Raw genomic sequence first — 22,130 nt, forward strand, 5'->3', positions numbered from 1 at the left:
TAGTAGTAGTAGTAGTAGTAGTAGTAGTATTAGTAGTAGTAGTAGTAGTAGTAGCAGTAGTAGTAGTAGTAGTAGTAGTAGTAGTAGTAGTAGCAGTAGCAGTAGCAGTGGCAGTAGTAATAGTAGTAGAAGTAGTAGTAGCAGTAGCAGTAGCAGTAGCAGTAGTAGTAGTAGTAGTAGTAGTAGTATCAGTAGTATCAGTAGTAGTAGTAGTATCAGTAGTAGTAGTAGTAGTAGTAGTAGTAGTAGTAGTAGTAGTAGTAGTAGTATCAGTAGTAGTAGTAGTAGTAGTAGTAGTAGTAGTAGCAGTAGTAATAGTAGTAGTAGTAGTAATAGTAATAGTAGTAGTAGTAGTAGTAGTAGTAGTAGTAGCAGTAGTAGTAGTAGTAGTAGCAGTAGCAGTAGCAGTAGCAGTAGTAATAGTAATAGTAATAGTAATAGTAATAGTAGTAGTAGTAGTAGTAGTAGTAGTAGTATCAGTTGTAGCAGTAGTAGTAGTAGTAGTAGTAGTAGTAGTAGTAGCAGTAGCAGTAGCAGTAGCAGTAGCAGTAGCAGTAGTAATAGTAATAGTAATAGTAATAGTAATAGTAGTAGTAGTAGTAGTAGTAGTAGTAGTAGTATCAGTTGTAGTAGTAGTAGTAGTAGTAGTAGTAGTAGTAGTAGTAGTAGTAGTAGCAGTAGTAGTAGTAGTAGTAGTAGTAGTAGTAGTAGTAGTAGTAGTATCAGTAGTAGTAGTAGTAGTAGTAGTAGTAGTAGTAGTAGCAGTAGCAGTAGCAGTAGCAGTAGTAATAGTAATAGTAATAGTAGTAGTAGTAGTAGTAGTAGTAGTAGTATCAGTAGTAGTAGTAGTAGTAGTAGTAGTAGTAGTAGTAGTAGCAGTAGTAGTAGTAGTAGTAGTAGTAGTAGTAGTAGTAGTAGTAGTAGTAGTAGTAGTAGCAGTAGTAGTAGTAGTAGTAGTAGTAGTAGTAGTAGTAGTAGTAGTAGTAGTAGTAGTAGTAGTAGTAGTAGTAGTATCAGTAGTAGTAGTAGTAGTAGTAGTAGTAGTAGTAGTAGTAGCAATAGCAGCAGCAGCAGCAGCAGCAGCAGCAGCAGCAGCAGCAGTAGTAGTAGTAGTAGTAGTAGCAGTACTATCAGTATTATGTCTGGACTCAATAATAGATCATAAAGAAGAACTTTGCCGTCACTATTAGAACTTTTACACTTTTCAGCACATTTCACGTCGTATTTTTGCACCGATTTGACCGTTTTGCCTTTTTTTTTAGAATAATTTCTTACATGGTGTGACTCTTGACATTACTTTTGGTACTTGTAATATTTGAAGTATTTGTACTTCAAGTTGTACTTCCGTTAAATTGAATGAGACTTGTTGGCGTACTTTTTGCATTTTTTTGCATCTGTTTGGATCTTGTGCAACTGCGTCGTTTGTACTCTTGCTTCTTGTACTTGTATCTCTTGTGCTCTTTTCATAGCATTCTTGTACTTTTACTGCAGTAACGCCGCTGTGAGACCAAACATGGTGTTTTATGGCCGTTCTAGAATCTTGGCCTTTAAGACGATCAACTTGACGTCATGGTTACGGTTGTTATGCAAGAATAAATGAGATTACTACATGAGTTGAATATTTTGTACTCTTGCTTCTTTACTTGTATCTCTTGTACTTTTTGCAGTATTGCAGTACTTTTGTTCCCATTCACTTTAATAGAAAACTGCTTTTACAGGTTTATGTTTTAAATTACGTTATATGGTTGTACTTTTGTTATATTTGTTGTGGTACTGTGACTCCTCGCATTAGTGCCGGTACTTAAACCTCTTGTAGTATGTGCAGTATGTGCAGTATGTGCAGTATTTGTAAAATGTACTACCCATTAATTTCATTACCAAACCTTTTACAATGTCAGTCCTTTTCAACAGTTTGAAACGGTTCAATACTTTGGTCAGTTTTTAAATATCGCAGTAATTGAAATATTTTGTGTACCAATAGTACTACCTTCACAATAAAAGCATATTAAGCAAATGCTGCAATTTAATACAGACACAGTGCTACTACAGATTACTGCAGTAATGAAGTACACCGAGTACTACCTTCACAATAGAAGCACTGTAAAACAACTTTTTGGGTTTTTTCTTTTTACTTTGTTTCTTTTTACGAATATATTGAACATAAAAATAACACAAAGACATAAAACAGGACCAGAGGGAACAGAGGACAGAAGTCAAAGCGAGCAGACTTTCAAAGAGAAAAGAAAAAGAATATTAAGGCACAAATAAACGCAGACAAACATCCAATACATTAATGTCTTGTTTATAATAAGTCTTTATTTGTAAAAAACAATAAAAGTCCTGTTTCTCTTTCCACATCTTAGAGCTTTTCATGTGATTCTCTTTTACATCTGGTGAAAAACCTTTAGACCTTTTGTCCTCCAGACCTTGAGTCTCAGGTCAGTTCTATTTGGTACAAAACCTTTGGTCATAAAACTTTACCAGTTTAAGATTGTAACATGTGTGTTTAGTTTGTATGTTCTGATCAGCTCCTTCCATGTTGTAAGAACAGATTTGATCCAGGGATTCTTAACTTCCTCCATCAGACTCAAGCGTCTGTCATCTGCAGTAAGACCTGTACAGGAACCCCCGGCACCACATGACTCTCAGTATAAGACCTGTACAGGAACCTCAGGCACCACATGACTCTCAGTATAAGACCTGTACAGGAACCCCCGGCACCACATGACTCTCAGTATAAGACCTGTACAGGAACCTCAGGCACCACATGACTCTCAGTATGAGACCTGTACAGGAACCTCAGGCACCACATGACTCTCAGTATGAGACCTGTGCAGGAACCCCCGGCACCACATGACTCTCAGTATAAGACTATTGAGCACACATTCTAGATCACACCAGCAACGCTCTCATTTCACTTGAAATAAAGTCATTTTACACACAAGCTAAACCCCACCTACTTTTTCTTTTGATAATTGTTGAGTTTTAAATCAGATTTGAGGTTTATTTCCATATAAATCTAGAGATAGTTTTATTCCATCATCAAACAAAGTCTGGAACAGAGAGATAAATCTGGATAAAACATTAATTTGTATAGTTTCATCCTTTGACTTAGACTTCATTCTGCATCAGAGTCACTTTTTAAGATAAAATGAGGGGTATAATTGTTCTCCAAAGGAAAAAAATAAAAGTGCAAAGAGTAAAAAAAAAGGGGTCATGTTTGCAGGAGCAGCAAGAAAGGTTCCGGTAGCGCAGAAGAGCCCAGCAGCCATCCTAAATGTCAAATTCAGAAGATACATTGATAATGAAGAAAGAGAACTTCCTGCTGCTCAGGATGTTTTTTGTTAGAACATTTGAAGGGATTAAGTCCACCTTCAGTTTGTTCCCGATATCTGAGCCTGCTGCTGTTCCTGAGTGTCATGGAGCCTTGGCTAGAGCCCTCAGTGAAGTGTCCCACAGACTGCCCACATTCTAAACTACTTGAAGAAGTCTTTAAGAAGCCTCACTTTCCTCTTTTAAACCTGCTGTTGTCCAGCCCCTTTTTAGGATCCTAATGTTCTGACAAACTAAAGGCCAATATCTAAACTACTCTTTCATTCTCAAGTTTTGGAAAAGGTTGTCTATCGCCAACTGCAGTCACACCTGCCTGTAATGGCACTTATTTACTGTTAAACACTGAAGTAGTTTAAAACTACTGTGTTTAACTCCAATCCCACAGATCCAGCAGATCCAGCAGATCCCGCAGATCCAACAGATCCCACAGATCCCACAGATCCAGCAGATCCAACAGATCCAGCAGATCCAGCAGATCCAACAGATCCAACAGATCCCACAGATCCCACAGATCCCACAGATCCCACAGATCCCACAGATCCAACAGATCCAGCAGATCCCACAGATCCCACAGATCCCACAGATCCAGCAGATCCCACAGATCCCACAGATCCAGCAGATCCCACAGATCCCACAGATCCAACAGATCCCACAGATCCAACAGATCCAGCAGATCCCACAGATCCCACAGATCCCACAGATCCCACAGATCCAGCAGATCCCACAGATCCCACAGATCCCACAGATCCAGCAGATCCCACAGATCCCACAGATCCAACAGATCCCACAGATCCCGCAGATGCCGACATGTTTGTTTGTCTTTGTAAATCTGCTTCAGTGTTTGTTCAGGATGCCAGCCCGGAGGGAGAGAGCGATGCCAGCCCGGAGGGAGAGAGCGATGCCAGCCCGGAGGGAGAGAGCGATGCCAGCCCGAGGGAGAGAGCGATGCCAGCCCGAGGGAGAGAGCGATGCCAGCCCGAGGGAGAGAGCGATGCCAGCCCGAGGGAGAGAGCGATGCCAGCCCGAGGGAGAGAGCGATGCCAGCCCGAGGGAGGTACTAAAGGTGCAGTTAGTAGTATTAATATGATACTGCACGCTACAAGAATATTTTTGGATATGGATATTACTGGACATGGATATTACTGGATCTGGATATTACTGCATAAGGATATTTTAAGATAAGATAAGATATTCCTTTATTACTGGATCTGAATATTACTGCATATGGATATTACTGGATCTGAATATTACTGCATATGGATATTACTGGAGCTGGATATTACTGCATATGGATATTACTGGATCTGGATATTACTGCATAAGGATATTTTAAGATAAGATAAGATATTCCTTTATTACTGGATCTAGATATGACTACATATGGTTATTATGGAGGATTTAGATTGTATTCTGCAGGAGGGACTGGCTCTGGGACGTGGCTGAAGGGGAACTAACTTTTCACTTGACTGTAAATAAAGCTCAAAGGTAATGCGCATGTGCACATCTGCCACCCGCCAAAAAGAAGAAGAAGAAGAGATTTCCGTTCAGGCGGTTCCGGGGCCGCTGAGTTTGGGTCCTGACAGAAGCAGCGGCGCGACTCTGCTAACAGCTAGCCCTCTGCTAACACGGAGTTTCTATGTGATTCGTGCGGTTTCTGGACACATTTTGACCCGCGCCGGCTTCACCATGAACCTGGAGCTGCTCGGTCAGTTCACAATCTGAGTCTTTTATTCACAAACACGGGGAAAAAGAGATGCAGATGCTGTGGTTTGAATCGCTCGTTAGCTTCAGATGCTAAAAGCTAACAACACTAAACACAAACATTAACCTCGAAAGGAGCGTTGGTATTATGAGTTAAAATTAAACAAAGAGCTTCTTTCTGAGCAGTTTGAGATGTAAAAGGTTTTATTTAGAGATTAACTTCAATGTGAAGCTGTCGGTTTAGTTTATACTGTGTTTGTTATGATTGAATAACGTTCCGTACATATAATACTAACGTTACAGTTCATTATTAACGGGTGTTCTTCATTTTAAAAGTGTAACGTTTGTTAACTCGCTAATTTAGTTTATTACATGACTTTAAATGATCCTGAACAAGGTTGATTTGTTTGTGTAGATTTTAAATGTTGGTCTTGTGTTTGTTGCAGAGTCGTTTGGGCAGAACTATCCAGAGGTCAGGAAACTAACACTCTTAAAAGACACAAATGTCCTTTTTACAAACACAAAGTTGGTTGTGAAAGTGTGTTTTTGTGATGCTGTGTCAGTCAGAGCAGATGTTTTTACTCAGCTTTACACTTATAACTTCATCAGAGTCAAAAGACGAGTACGCGACTGTAAAGACGAGTACGCGACTGTAAAGACGAGTACGCGACTGTAAAGACGAGTACGCGACTGTAAAGACGATTACGCGACTGTAAAGACGAGTACGCGACTGTTAAGACGAGTACGCGACTGTAAAGACGAGTACGCGACTGTAAAGACGAGTACGCGACTGATAAGACGAGTACGCGACTGATAAGACGAGTACGCGACTGATAAGACGAGTACGCGACTGATAAGACGAGTACGCGACTGATAAGACGAGTACGCGACTGTAAAGACGAGTACGCGACTGTAAAGACGAGTACGCGACTGATAAGACGAGTACGCGACTGATAAGACGAGTACGCGACTGATAAGACGATTACGCGACTGTAAAGACGAGTACGCGACTGATAAGACGAGTACGCGACTGATAAGACGAGTACGCGACTGTAAAGACGAGTACGCGACTGTAAAGACGAGTACGCGACTGTAAAGACGAGTACGCGACTGTAAAGACGAGTACGCGACTGTAAAGACGAGTACGCGACAGTAAAGACGAGTACGCGACTGTAAAGACGAGTACGCGACTGATAAGACGAGTACGCGACTGATAAGACGAGTACGCGACTGATAAGACGAGTACGCGACTGTAAAGACGAGTACGCGACTGTAAAGACGAGTACGCGACTGTAAAGACGAGTACGCGACTGTAAAGACGATTACGCGACTGTAAAGACGAGTACGCGACTGATAAGACGAGTACGCGACTGATAAGACGAGTACGCGACTGATAAGACGAGTACGCGACTGTAAAGACGAGTACGCGACTGTAAAGACGAGTACGCGACTGATAAGACGAGTACGCGACTGTGAAGACGAGTACGCGACTGTGAAGACGAGTACGCGACTGTGAAGACGAGTACGCGACTGATAAGACGAGTACGCGACTGTGAAGACGAGTACGCGACTGTAAAGACGAGTACGCGACTGTAAAGACGAGTACGCGACTGTAAAGACGAGTACGCGACTGTAAAGACGAGTACGCGACTGTAAAGACGAGTACGCGACTGTAAAGACGAGTACGCGACTGTAAAGACGAGTACGCGACTGATAAGACGAGTACGCGACTGTGAAGACGAGTACGCGACTGTGAAGACGAGTACGCGACTGTGAAGACGAGTACGCGACTGTGAAGACGAGTACGCGACTGTGAAGACGAGTACGCGACTGATAAGACGAGTACGCGACTGTGAAGACGAGTACGCGACTGTGAAGACGAGTACGCGACTGTAAAGACGAGTACGCGACTGTAAAGACGAGTACGCGACTGATAAGACGAGTACGCGACTGTAAAGACGACTACGCGACTGTAAAGACGACTACGCGACTGTAAAGACGAGTACGCGACTGTAAAGACGAGTACGCGACTGTAAAGACGAGTACGCGACTGTAAAGACGAGTACGCGACTGTAAAGACGAGTACGCGACTGTAAAGACGAGTACGCGACTGTAAAGACGAGTACGCAAGACGAATGCATTTCTGTGCAACTAGTGCTGACAAGTGTGAGTTTGTACAAGACACTTTTACTCCTGAGCGTGTGTGAACGGTCGGAGCCTGAGCGCTCAGGAAGCTCTGAGCATGCAGTAAACACAAAGTGAGGATGTGACTGTCCCAGCTGTCCTTCCTTTAATGCCACACTGTGGGACATCAGACATTATTTCCATGCTGTTCTGGTCGTGCAGGAGGCCGATGGCACCCTGGACTGCATCAGCATGGCCCTCACCTGCACCTTTAACCGCTGGGGGACCCTGCTGGCCGTGGGCTGCAACGACGGGCGAATCGTCATCTGGGACTTTCTCACTCGAGGCATCGCCAAAATCATCAGCGCTCACATCCACCCCGTCTGCTCCCTGTGGTACGCCCGCTGTCCTCCTGTCCTCCTGTCCTCCTGCCCTGCCCTCCTGCCCTCCTGTCTTCCTGTCCTCCTGTCCTCCTGTCCTCCTGTCTTCTTGTCCTGTCCTCCTGTCCTTCTGCCCTCCTGTCCTCCTGTCCTCCTGTCTTCCTGTCTTCCTGTCCTCCTGTCCTCCTGTCCTCCTGTCTTCTTGTCCTGTCCTCCTGTCCTCCTGTCTTCTTGTCCTGTCCTCCTGTCCTTCTGTCCTCCTGTCCTCCTGTCCTCCTGTCTTCCTGTCCTCCTGTCTTCCTGTCCTCCTGTCCTCCTGCCCTCCTGCCCTCCTGTCCTCCTGTCCTCCTGCCCTCCTGCCCTCCTGTCCTCCTGTCCTCCTGCCCTCCTGTCCTCCTGTCCTCCTGTCCTCCTGCCCTCCTGTCCTCCTGTCTTCCTGTCCTCCTGCCCTCCTGTCCTCCTGTCCTCTTGCCCTGGGTAGCTCTGCGGGGCCCTGGGTAGCTCTGCGGGGCTATGCGGGGCCCTGGGTAGCTCTGCGGGGCTCTGCGGGGCCCTGGGTAGCTCTGCGGGGCTATGCGGGGCTCTGCGGGGCTCTGCGGGGCCCTGGGTAGCTCTGCGGGGCTCTGCGGGGCTATGCGGGGCCCTGGGTAGCTCTGCGGGGCCCTGGGTAGCTCTGCGGGGCCCTGGGTAGCTCTGCGGGGCCCTGGGTAGCTCTGCGGGGCCCTGGGTAGCTCTGCGGGGCCCTGGGTAGCTCTGCGGGGCCCTGGGTAGCCAAGCGGGGCTCTGCGGGGCCCTGGGTAGCTCTGCGGGGCTATGCGGGGCTATGCGGGGCTATGCGGGGCTCTGCGGGGCTATGCGGGGCTCTGCGGGGCCCTGGGTAGCTCTGCGGGGCCCTGCGGGGCCCTGCGGGGTCCTGCAGCGCTTCTAACACGTTTTCTGTGGCTGTGGTTCCAGTTGGAGCAGAGACGGACACAAACTGGTCAGCGCGTCCACAGACAACATCGTGTCTCAGTGGGACGTCCTGACCGGAGACTGTGACCAGAGGTTTCGTTTCCCGTCCCCCATCCTCAAACTGCAGTGTCACCCACGAGATATGTGAGTACTACTACTACTACTACTACTACAAACGTGTACTGCAGTAAAAGTGCAGTTACATGGCTAAAATGTACAAGGAAAAAGTACACAGCAGATAGTACTGTACAGACAGTACATGCTAAAATCATTTGCAGATACTAAACACTACAATAATTAGAGCATTTGTAGTGAGTCACTTTCCCCCCTGACTAGTCCCAACACTAGTCCCTATACTTGTCCCAACACTAGTCCCTATACTAGTCCCAACACTAGTCCCTATACTAGTCCCAACACTAGTCCCTATACTAGTCCCAACACTAGTCCCTATACTAGTCCCAACACTAGTCCCTATACTAGTCCCAACACTAGTCCCAACACTAGTCCCAACACTAGTCCCTATACTAGTCCCAACACTAGTCCCTATACTAGTCCCAACACTAGTCCCAACACTAGTCCCTATACTAGTCCCAACACTAGTCCCTATACTAGTCCCAACACTAGTCCCAACACTAGTCCCAACACTAGTCCCAACACTAGTCCCTATACTTGTCCCAACACTAGTCCCTATACTAGTCCCAACACTAGTCCCAACACTAGTCCCAACACTAGTCCCAACACTAGTCCCTATACTTGTCCCAACACTAGTCCCAACACTAGTCCCTATACTAGTCCCTATACTAGTCCCAACACTAGTCCCTATACTAGTCCCTATACTAGTCCCTACACTAGTCCCAACACTAGTCCCAACACTAGTCCCAACACTAGTCCCAATACTAGTAACACTAGTCCCAATACTAGTAACACTAGTCCCTATACTAGTAACACTAGTCCCTATACTAGTAACACTAGTCCCAACACTAGTCCCTATACTAGTCCCAACACTAGTCCCAATACTAGTTCCAACACTAGTCCCTATACTAGTCCCTATACTAGTCCCAACACTAGTCCCTATACTAGTCCCAATACTAGTCCCTATACTAGTCCCAATACTAGTCCCTATACTAGTCCCTATACTAGTCCCAATACTAGTCCGAATACTAGTCCCTATACTAGTCCCAATACTAGTCCCTATACTAGTCCCAATACTAGTCCCTATACTAGTCCCAATACTAGTCCCTATACTAGTCCCTATACTAGTCCCAATACTAGTCCGAATACTAGTCCCTATACTAGTCCCAATACTAGTCCCTATACTAGTCCCAATACTAGTCCCTATACTAGTCCCAATACTAGTCTGAATACTAGTCTCAATACTAGTCCGAATACTAGTCCCAATACTAGTCTGAATACTAGTCCCAATACTAGTCCCAACACTAGTCCCTATACTAGTCCGAATATTAGTCCTTATGCTAGCCCAAATACTAGTCCCTATGCTAGCCCAAATACTAGTCCCTATACTAGTCCCAACACTAGTCCCAACACTAGTCCCAACGCTAGTCCCAACACTAGTCCCAACGCTAGTCCCAATGCTAGTCCCTATACTAGTCTGAATACTAGTCCCTATACAAGTCTGAATACTAGTCCCTATACTAGTCCCAATACTAGTCCCAATACTAGTCTGAATACTAGTCCCTATACTAGTCTGAATACTAGTCCCTATACTAGTCCCAATACTAGTCTGAATACTAGGCTCAATGCTAGTCTGAATACTAGTCCCTATACTAGTCCCAATGATAGTCCGAATACTAGTCCCAATGCTAGTCCCTATACTAGTCTGAATACTAGTCCCTATGCTAGCCCAAATACTAGTCTGAATACTAGTCCCTATACTAGTCCAACACTAGTCCCTATAAGTCCCAACACTAGTCCCTACGCTAGTCCCTATACTAGTCTGAATACTAGTCCCTATGCTAGCCCAAATACTAGCCCAAATACTAGTCCAAATACTAGTCCCTATACTAGTCCCTATACTAGTCCATATACTAGTCCCTATACTAGTCCGAATACTAGTCCCTGTTCTAGTCTTGTGTGTCACAGTTTGACTCCTTCATGTGTTTAAAGTGTCTTGCACATTGTGTCTCAGGGACAAAGTCCTGGTGTGTCCCATGAAGTCCGCTCCCGTCCTCCTCACGCTGTCCGACTCCAAACACGTGGTTCTGCCTGTGGACGACGACTCGGACCTCAACGTGGTGGCAGCGTTTGACCGCCGAGGGGAATATATATACACCGGGAACGCCAAAGGAAAGGTACAGGAGGAGGAGGAGGAGTGTAGGAGGAGGAGTGTAGGAGGAGGAGTGTAGGAGGAGGAGCGTAGGAGGAGCGGAGGGAGGAGGAGGGAGGAACGGAGGGGAATATATATACACCGGGAACGCCAAAGGAAAGGTACAGGAGGAGGAGCAGAGGAGGGAGGAGCAGAGGAGGGAGGAGCAGAGGAGGGAGGAGCAGAGGAGGGAGGAGCAGAGGCAAATATATATACACCGGGAACGCCAAAAGGAAAGGTACAGGAGGAGGAGCAGAGGTGGGAGGAGCAGAGGTGGGAGGAGCAGAGGTGGGAGGAGCAGAGGAGGGAGGAGCAGAGGCGAATATATATATACACCGGGAACGCCAAAAGGAAAGGTACAGGAGGAGGAGCAGAGGAGGGAGGAGCAGAGGAGGGAGGAGCAGAGGCAAATATATATACACCGGGAACGCCAAAAGGAAAGGTACAGGAGGAGGAGCAGAGGATGGAGGAGCAGAGGATGGAGGAGCAGAGGATGGAGGAGCAGAGGTGGGAGGAGCAGAGGTGGGAGGAGCAGAGGTGGGAGGAGCAGAGGTGGGAGGAGCAGAGGAGGGAGGAGCAGAGGCGAATATATATACAACGGGAACGCCAAAAGGAAAGGTACAGGAGGAGGAGCAGAGGTGGGAGGAGCAGAGGTGGGAGGAGCAGAGGTGGGAGGAGCAGCGGTGGGAGGAGCAGAGGTGGGAGGAGCAGCGGTGGGAGGAGCAGAGGTGGGAGGAGCAGAGGTGGGAGGAGCAGCGGTGGGAGGAGCAGTGGTGGGAGGAGCAGCGGTGGGAGGAGCAGAGGTGGGAGGAGCAGCGGTGGGAGGAGCAGCGGTGGGAGGAGCAGCGGTGGGAGGAGCAGCGGTGGGAGGAGCAGAGGTGGGAGGAGCAGAGGTGGGAGGAGCAGCGGTGGGAGGAGCAGAGGTGGGAGGAGCAGAGATTGTTGTTTGGGAAAAATAGTTTCCCAAACAACTCGATCAGGACGAACCTTGTCCAACATCTTCATCACGTCTCAGAGACGTTCAGCTCTTCATGCGACCATGTGACCATGAGACCATGAACATGTGACCATGAACATGAGACCATGAGACCATGAACATGAGACCATGAGCATGCGACCATGTGACCATGAGACCATGAACATGAGACCATGAACATGAGACCATGTGACCATGAGACCATGTGACCATGAACATGAGACCATGAACATGCGACCATGTGACCATGTGACCATGAACATGAGACCATGAACATGCGACCATGTGACCATGAGACCATGTGACCATGAACATGAGACCATGAACATGAGACCATGATCATGCGACCATGTGACCATGAGACCATGAACATGCGACCATGAACATGAGACCATGAACATGCGACATGAGACCATGAACATGCGACATGAGACCATGAACATGAGACCATGAACATGCGACCATGAGACCATGAACATGCGTCCATGTAACCATGAGACCATGAGACCATGAACATGCGACCATGAACATGAGACCATGTGACCATGAGACCATGTGACCATGAACATGAGACCATGAACATGAGACCATGAGCATGCGACCATGTGACCATGAGACCATGAACATGAGACCATGTGACCATGAGACCATGTGACCATGAACATGAGACCATGAACATGTGACCATGAGACCATGTGACCATGAACATGAGACCATGAACATGTGACCATGAACATGAGACCATGAGACCATGAACATGTGACCATGAACATGAGACCATGAGACCATGAACATGCGACCATGTGACCATGAGACCATGTGACCATGTGACCATGAGACCATGAACATGTGACCATGAACATGAGACCATGAGACCATGAACATGAGACCATGAGCATGCGACCATGTGACCATGAGACCATGAACATGAGACCATGTGACCATGTGACCATGAACATGAGACCATGAACATGCGACCATGTGACCATGAGACCATGTGACCATGAACATGAGACCATGAACATGCGACCATGAGACCATGTGACCATGAACATGAGACCATGAACATGAGACCACGATCATGCGACCATGTGACCATGAGACCATGAACATGCGACCATGAACATGAGACCATGAACATGCGACATGAGACCATGAACATGCGACATGAGACCATGAACATGAGACCATGAACATGAGACCATGAACATGCGACCATGAGACCATGAACATGCGACCATGTAACCATGAGACCATGAGACCATGAACATGCGACCATGAACGTGAGACCATGAACATGCGACATGAGACCATGAACATGAGACCATGAACATGAGACCATGAACATGCGACCATGAGACCATGAACATGCGACCATGTAACCATGAGACCATGAGACCATGAACATGAGACCATGAGCATGCGACCATGTGACCATGAGACCATGAACATGAGACCATGTGACCATGAACATGAGACCATGAACATGCGACCATGAGACCATGTGACCATGAACATGAGACCATGAACATGAGACCATGATCATGCGACCATGTGACCATGAGACCATGAACATGCGACCATGAACATGAGACCATGAACATGCGACATGAGACCATGAACATGCGACATGAGACCATGAACATGAGACCATGAACATGAGACCATGAACATGCGACCATGAGACCATGAACATGCGACCATGTAACCATGAGACCATGAACATGCGACCATGAACATGCGACCACGTGACCATGAGACCATGAACATGTGACCATGAGACCATGAACATGCGACCACGTGACCATGAACATGCGACCACTTGACCATGAGACCATGAACATGCGACCATGAACATGAGACCACGTGACCATGAGACCATGAACATGCGACCATGAGACTATGAACATGTGACCATGAGACCATGAACATGCGACCATGAGACATGAACATGTGACCATGAACATGAGACCATGAGACATGAACATGTGACCATGAACATGAGACCATGAACATGCGACATGAGACCATGAACATGCGACATGAGACCATGAACATGATACCATGAACATGAGACCATGAACATGCGACATGAGACCATGAACATGCGACATGAGACCATGAACATGAGACCATGAACATAAGACCATGAGACCATGAACATGCGACCATGTAACCATGAGACCATGAACATGCGACCATGAACATGCGACCACGTGACCATGAGACCATGAACATGTGACCATGAGACCATGAACATGCGACCACGTGACCATGAACATGCGACCACGTGACCATGAGACCATGAACATGCGACCATGAACATGAGACCACGTGACCATGAGACCATGAACATGCGACCATGAGACTATGAACATGCGACCATGTGACCATGAGACCATGAACATGCGACCATGAGACATGAACATGTGACCATGAATATGCAACCATGTGACCATGAGACCATAAACATGTGACCATGAGACCATGAACATGTGACCATGAGACCATGAACATGTGACCATGTGAGCATGAGACCATGAACATGCGACCATGTGACCATGAACTTGTGACCATGAACTTGTGACCATGAGACCATGAACATGCGACCATGAACATGTGACCATGAGAATGTGACCATGAGACCATGAACATGTGACCATGATACAATGAACATGCGACAATGTGACCATGTTCACACATGGAGCTTGCACAGTCTTAGATGTTCCTGTTTCCTTTAGATCCTGGTTCTGAAGACAAACTCTCAGGAGCTGGTGGCGTCCTTCAGAGTTACCACGGGAACCAGCAACACCACGGCCATCAAGTCCATCGAGTTCGCACGCAAAGGAAGGTGTGTACGGGCCCTGACCCTCCGCACGCGCGGCCCCTGACCCTCCGCACGCGCGGCCCCTGACCCTCCGCACGCGCGGCCCCTGACCCTCCGCACACGCGGCCCCTGACCCTCCGCACACGCGGCCCCTGACCCTCTGAGTGACCACTTGCTTTTTTCAGTTGTTTCCTGATAAACACGGCCGACAGAATCATCCGCGTTTACGACGGCAGAGAGATCCTGACCTGTGGGCGGGACGGGGAGCCGGAGCCCATGCAGAAGCTCCAGGACCTGGTCAACAGGTGAGGCCCTCGTCCAGTCTCTGTCCAGTCTCTGTCCAGTCTCTGTCCAGTCTCTGTCCGTGCGGTCAGAGGTAAACGTGTCTCTGGCGTTTCAGAACTCCCTGGAAGCGCTGCTGCTTCTCCGGTGACGGCGAGTACATCGTGGCAGGTTCGGCCCGGCAGCACGCGCTCTACATCTGGGAGAAGAGCATCGGGAACCTGGTCAAGATCCTCCACGGGACCCGAGGGGAGCTGCTTCTGGACGTGGCGGTGAGGGGCCCCTTCATTTAACACCACGGACCCTTTCACTGCCGCTTAAACAATCCCCAGATTCTACTCTTGAAACATAAGAAGAAGACCAATAACTTATTGTCTTATTGTCCCCGTTTGTCTCGTCTCAGTGGCACCCGGTGCGTCCGATCATCGCCTCCATCTCCAGCGGCGTCGTGTCCATCTGGGCCCAGAACCAAGTGGTCAGTCAAACACTCTTTGACTCAGTTTCACCTGAAACACTCGACTCTTTAACTCAGTTTCACCTGAAACACTCGACTCTTTGACTCAGTTTCACCTGAAACACTCGACTCTTTAACTCAGTTTCACCTGAAACACTCGACTCTTTAACTCAGTTTCACCTGAAACACTCGACTCTTTGACTCAGTTTCTCCTGAAACACTCGACTCTTTGACTCAGTTTCACCTGAAACACTCGACTCTTTGACTCAGTTTCACCTGAAACACTCGACTCTTTGACTCAGTTTCACCTGAAACACTCGACTCTTTGACTCAGTTTCACCTGAAACACTCGACTCTTTGACTCAGTTTCACCTGAAACACTCGACTCTTTGACTCAGTTTCACCTGAAACACTCGACTCTTGCAGGAGAACTGGAGTGCGTTTGCTCCGGACTTCAAAGAGCTGGATGAGAACGTGGAGTACGAGGAGCGAGAGAGCGAGTTCGACATCGAGGACGAGGACAAGAGCGAGCCGGAGCAAACGGGTACGGGACGGGGGACAGACAAAAACAAACGACATAATTTTGTTTTAAAGAAAGTCTCAAATGTTTGGACATGTTTGACCAGAGTGTGATGTTATGTGTTTCAGGAGGAGACGCTGCAGAGGACGAGGAGGTGGACGTGACCTCTGTGGACCCCATCGTGGCCTTCTGCAGCAGGTCACAACCTACACCTGCAAAGACAGACATTATTTCATTTCATTTTATTTTATGGGATCATGTACGGGATCGTTTACGGGATCATGTACGGGATCGTGTACGGGATCGTTTACGGGATCATGTACGGGATCGTTTACGGGATCATGTACTGGATCGTTTACGGGATCGTTTACGGGATCGTTTACGGGATCATTTACGGGATCGTTTACGGGATCATGTACGGGATCGTTTACGGGATCATGTATTGGATCGTTTACGGGATCATGTACTGGATCGTTTACGGGATCGTTTACGGGATCATGTATGGGATTGTCTACGGGATCGTTTACGGGATCGTGTACGGGATCGTTTACGGGATCGTGTACGGGATCATGTACGGGATCATGTACTGGATCGTTTACGGAATCATGTATGGGATCGTTTACGGGATCGTTTACGGGATCATGTACGGGATCGTTTACGGGATCATGTATTGGATCGTTTACGGGATCGTTTACGGGATCATGTACGGGATCGTTTACGGGATCATGTATGGGATCATTTACGGAATCATGTATGGGATCGTTTATGATATCGTTTACGGGATCATGTACGGGATCATGTATGGGATCATTTACGGAATCATGTATGGGATCGTTTACGGGATCATGTACGGGATCGTTTATGGGATCGTGTATGGGATCGTTTACGGGATCGTTTACGGGATCATGTATGGGATCGTTTACGGGATCGTTTACGGGATCATGTATGGGATCATTTATGGGATTGTTTACGGGATCATGTATGGGATCGTTTATGGTATCGTTTACGGGATCATGTACGGGATCGTGTATGGGATCGTTTACTGGATCGTTTACGGGATCGTTTACGGGATCATGTATGGGATCGTTTACGGGATCATGTATGGGATCGTTTATGGGATCGTTTACGGGATCATGTATGGGATCGTTTACGGGATCATGTATGGGATCATTTACGGAATCATGTATGGGATCCTTTACGGGATCATGTACGGGATCATTTATGGGATCGTGTATGGGATCGTTTACGGGATCATGTATGGGATCATTTATGGGATTGTTTACGGGATCATGTATGGGATCATGTACTGGATCGTTTACGGGATCGTGTATGGGATCGTTTACTGGATCGTTTACGGGATCATGTATGGGATCGTTTACGGGATCATGTATGGGATCGTTTACGGGATCATGTATGGGATCGTTTATGGGATCATGTATGGGATCGTTTACGGGATCATGTATGGGATCGTTTACGGGATCATGTACGGGATCATTTACGGGATCATGTACAGGGTCGTTTACGGGATCATGTATGGGATCGTTTACTGGATCATTTACGGGATCGTTTACGGGATCATGTATGGGATCGTTTACGGGATCATGTATGGGATCATTTACGGGATCGTTTACGGTATCATGTATGGGATCGTTTATGATATCGTTAACGGGATCATGTACGGGATCGTTTACGGGATCATGTACGGGATCGTTTACGGGATCATGTATGGGATCATTTACGGAATCATGTATGGGATCGTTTATGATATCGTTTACGGGATCATTTACGGGATCATGTACGGGATCGTTTACGGGATCATGTATGGGATCATTTACGGAATCATGTATGGGATCGTTTACGGGATCATGTACGGGATCATTTATGGGATCGTGTATGGGATCATTTATGGGATCGTGTATGGGATCGTGTATGGGATCGTTTATGGGATCATTTATGGGATCGTTTACGGGATCATGTACGGGATCGTTTACGGGGTCATGTACGGGGTCTTTTACGGGATCGTTTACGGGATCATGTATGGGATCGTTTACGGGATCATGTATGGGATCGTTTATGGGATCGTTTACGGGATCATGTATGGGATCATGTACGGGATCGTTTACGGGATCATGTACGGGGTCGTTTATGGGATCGTTTACGGGATCATGTATGGGATCATGTACGGGATCGTTTACGGGATCATGTACGGGGTCGTTTATGGGATCGTTTACGGGATCATGTATGGGATCATGTACGGGATCGTTTACGGGATCATGTACGGGGTCGTTTACGGGATCATGTATGGGATCGTTTACGGGATCGTTTACGGGATCATGTATGGGATCGTTTACGGGTTCATGTATGGGATCGTTTACGGGATCATGTATGGGATCGTTTACGGGATCATGTACTGGATCGTTTATGGGATCATGCGATATCGATACAGCCGCCCGCGATATATCGATACTGTCTCGCCAAATTTCACTTGATGTCCAAAGCAAAGCTAACCCTGCGTGTGGTGCTCTTGCAGCGACGAGGAGCTGGAGGACTCGCGGGCGCTCCTGTACCTGCCCATCGCTCCCGAGGTGGAGGATCCCGAGGAGAACCCGTACGGCCCGCCCCCCGACGCTCAGACCGGAGCCGCCGACGAGACCGCCGCCCCCGGAGACAAGAAGCAGAAACAGAGCGGCGCCGAGCCTCCGGCCAAAAAGAAGGCGCGCACTACCACCATCGAGCTGCAGGGGGTGCCCAGCGACGGTAAGACACTACCTTCTGTTTATGACCACGCACATTGGCCGTGGCAGAGGTCAAACGGTTCAAAGGTCGATCGTAGGAGCTTTAGCCACGTTTAATTTGGCCCCGGCCCACCAGACTGGTTTGTCATAGAAAACTTTGGAACGGTTCTTTTGAAGGCGGAGTCTCCATGTTCGAGACCTTGTGACATCACAAACTGAACTCATGTCTTCTTCATAAATCTGAGCTCGATCTGAGCGTTTAGTCATTCCAGTGTGTGTGTGAGGGGCGTGGCTAAAGCTAGTGTGTGTGAGGGGCGTGGCTAAAGCTAGTGTGTGTGAGGGGCGTGGCTAAAGCTAGTGTGTGTGAGGGGCGTGGCTAAAGCTAGTGTGTGTGAGGGGCGTGGCTAAAGCTAGTGTGTGTGAGGGGCGTGGCTAAAGCTAGTGTGTGTGAGGGGCGTGGCTAAAGCTAGTGTGTGTGAGGGGCGTGGCTAAAGCTAGTGTGTGTGAGGGGCGTGGCTAAGGGGCCACGTGAGGGGCCTGTGCGTGTGTAACGCCCTGACCTGTGCGTGTGTAACGTCCTGACCTGTGCGTGTGTAACGTCCTGACCTGTGCGTGTGTAACGCCCTGACCTGTGCGTGTGTAACGTCCTGACCTGTGCGTGTGTAACGCCCTGACCTGTGCGTGTGTAACGTCCTGACCTGTGCGTGTGTAACGCCCTGACCTGTGCGTGTGTAACGTCCTGACCTGTGCGTGTGTAACGCCCTGACCTGTGCGTGTGTAACGTCCTGACCTGTGCGTGTGTAACGTCCTGACCTGTGCGTGTGTAACGCCCTGACCTGTGCGTGTGTCGCGTCCTGACCTGTGCGTGTGTCGCGTCCTGACCTGTGCGTGTGTAACGCCCTGACCTGTGCGTGTGTAACGTCCTGACCTGTGCGTGTGTAACGCCCTGACCTGTGCGTGTGTAACGCCCTGACCTGTGCGTGTGTAACGCCCTGACCTGTGCGTGTGTAACGCCCTGACCTGTGCGTGTGTAACGCCCTGACCTGTGCGTGTGTAACGCCCTGACCTGTGCGTGTGTAACGCCCTGACCTGTGCGTGTGTAACGCCCTGACCTGTGCGTGTGTCGCGTCCTGACCTGTGCGTGTGTAACGCCCTGACCTGTGCGTGTGTAACGTCCTGACCTGTGCGTGTGTAACGTCCTGACCTGTGCGTGTGTAACGCCCTGACCTGTGCGTGTGTAACGCCCTGACCTGTGCGTGTGTAACGTCCTGACCTGTGCGTGTGTAACGCCCTGACCTGTGCGTGTGTAACGCCCTGACCTGTGCGTGTGTAACGCCCTGACCTGTGCGTGTGTAACGTCCTGACCTGTGCGTGTGTAACGTCCTGACCTGTGCGTGTGTAACGCCCTGACCTGTGCGTGTGTAACGCCCTGACCTGTGCGTGTGTAACGTCCTGACCTGTGCGTGTGTAACGTCCTGACCTGTGCGTGTGTAACGCCCTGACCTGTGCGTGTGTAACGCCCTGACCTGTGCGTGTGTAACGCCCTGACCTGTGCGTGTGTAACGCCCTGACCTGTGCGTGTGTAACGCCCTGACCTGTGCGTGTGTAACGCCCTGACCTGTGCGTTTGCGTCCTCAGAAGTGCACCCCCTGCTGGGCGTCAAAGGCGACAGTAAATCCAAGAAGAAGACGGCGGGGAGGCCCAAAGGCTCCAAAGGTAAAGACAGAGAGTTTGTGCGGTCGAAGGCGTTCAGGGACAGAGCCGCGTTCCCTCTGGAGCCTGTGGGGGGCGCCGCTGCGGGGCCCCACGTCAGCGCGGGGCTCAAGGGCAGGGCAGAGGCTCCAGGTAAGACCCCCACAGAGGGACGAGTGTGACCCCCGCTGCTGCTGCTGCTGCTGACGAGAGTGGGATAAACCGGGCCGCGGCTCATTTCTCTGAACCCCGCCTCTTCCTGCTGTAACGCCGGCCCACAGCGCTGAGGGGGCGGAGCCTGTGGAGCTGTTAGAGCGAGTCAAGGCCCAGTGAGAAAATGGCAGAACTTGTAAAAGGATAAACTATATTATTATTATTGACCTAATGAAATGAAAAAGGAGGTGGAGTCTGAGAAATGGGATGTGGCCGGTCCCCGGTCCCTGTCCTGCTGCTTGTGCTCTCCTCGGTCTGGACTCACTTTAAACCCTTTAGAACGATCATGATGGTTTATGACACTAATGTTTTGGGTCATTTACATGGGCGTGTCTCCAGATGGACTGAGAGCCGCTGCCTCTGCCCTGTGCCCGCCCTGTGCCCGCCCTGCTGCCGATCATGTGACCCGTCTTTACCCTACATGGTGGTGTGGCTCCTCCCCCTGTGCTGCGGTGTCGTTTGTCTGAAAACTCAGGCTCTACTTTTACTGTTGAGTGTTGAGTGTTCAGTGTTCAGTGTTCAGTGTTCGGGGCTCAGTGTTCGGGGCTCAGTGTTCGGGGCTCAGTGTTCGGGGCTCAGTGTTCGGGGCTCAGTGTTCGGGGCTCAGTGTTCGGGGTTCAGGGTTCAGCTGTATAAATGTAATGAAAATACAAGTGTCTAAATAAATAAAGTAAGAATAATGTGAAGAGTTTAATTCAGATTTAAAGTGTTTTATTGTTGCAGCTCGAGTTTATTTCATTCTGATTCTTCTCTTGTGTCTCAGGTCTGTCCCAGTCCTACAAACAGCACGAGCTCGGAGGCCTGGACTGAACCCGGTCTGGACCCGGCCTGGACCCGGCCTGGACCCGGCCTGGACCCGGCCTGGACCCGGCCTGGACCCGGTCTGGACCCGGCCTGGACCCGGTCTGGACCCGGTCTGGACCCGGCCTGGACCCGGTCTGGACCCGGCCTGGACCCGGCCTGGACCCGGCCTGGACCCGGCCTGGACCCGGTCTGGACCCGGCCTGGACCCGGTCTGGACCCGGCCTGGACCCGGCCTGGACCCGGCCTGGACCCGGCCTGGACCCGGCCTGGACCCGGCCTGGACAGAGGATTATCTGTGATGGACTGATCTGTGATTCGGAGGAAAAGTGTAAAATACTTGTGTTTGTCCCTGTGATGTGTTTTTTCTAATTAAACTCTTGTGTTTCTAAATAAAAGCTTCATTTTCCTGAAGTCCTCCAGGGGGCGTGTCCTCAGGGGGCGTGTCCTCGGGGGGCGTGTCAAAACCCTTTTATTTGCAGAAATATTACACTAACAATAATTCTACTTGAACAGTCATTTCCACCATTAAGTCACTTGTGCGCTGGACGTCGTGTACAGTTCAGACACTGACCTTTGACCCTGGCACAGTCGTGCAGAAGAAAGTTGATAAGGACCTGATCCTGCTCTGCCCTTTCACAATAAAATATACTGTAGGTTTCAACATCACATTTTAATGACCAATAAGACTAAGTTTAAGCTCTAAGTTATTTTAATAGGAGCATTAGCTTCAGAGTTTTTGTGTATATATATATACTGTATATGTACATATATATATTTTAATTCTATACAAATTAATATACATCAATTAGCATCAT

At 48.6% G+C, this 22,130-nt stretch overlaps 1 protein-coding gene across 1 annotated transcript; it reads left to right on the forward strand.

Annotated features, from left to right (window-relative positions):
• The first annotated feature begins 4,937 nt into the window (after window positions 1-4,937).
• rbbp5 (retinoblastoma binding protein 5) lies at window positions 4,938-21,376 on the forward strand. The gene is made up of 14 exons (XM_072440105.1): window positions 4,938-5,038; window positions 5,481-5,506; window positions 7,381-7,553; window positions 8,493-8,633; window positions 10,636-10,798; window positions 14,530-14,639; window positions 14,801-14,920; window positions 15,016-15,169; window positions 15,301-15,372; window positions 15,778-15,895; window positions 16,000-16,069; window positions 18,402-18,628; window positions 20,245-20,451; window positions 21,275-21,376. The coding sequence occupies exons 1-14, from the start codon at window positions 5,020-5,022 to the stop codon at window positions 21,319-21,321; spliced, it is 1,647 nt and encodes a 548-aa protein (XP_072296206.1). The 5' UTR covers window positions 4,938-5,019; the 3' UTR covers window positions 21,322-21,376.
• The last annotated feature ends 754 nt before the right edge of the window (window positions 21,377-22,130 follow it).

The sequence above is a fragment of the Eucyclogobius newberryi genome, unplaced genomic scaffold (assembly GCF_026437365.1).
Source record: "Eucyclogobius newberryi isolate DKJ021-1_F unplaced genomic scaffold, fEucNew1.0.hap1 SCAF_11, whole genome shotgun sequence".
Classification (NCBI taxonomy): domain Eukaryota; kingdom Metazoa; phylum Chordata; class Actinopteri; order Gobiiformes; family Gobiidae; genus Eucyclogobius; species Eucyclogobius newberryi.

What these genes read in the sequence shown, in the direction of transcription:
- rbbp5 (XM_072440105.1), top strand. An exon ending in TTGGGCAGAACTATCCAGAG is followed by an intron (nt 5,507 to 7,380) that starts GTCAGGAAACTA and finishes CTGGTCGTGCAG; the next exon opens with GAGGCCGATGGCACCCTGGA. An exon ending in CTCCAGGACCTGGTCAACAG is followed by an intron (nt 14,921 to 15,015) that starts GTGAGGCCCTCG and finishes CTGGCGTTTCAG; the next exon opens with AACTCCCTGGAAGCGCTGCT.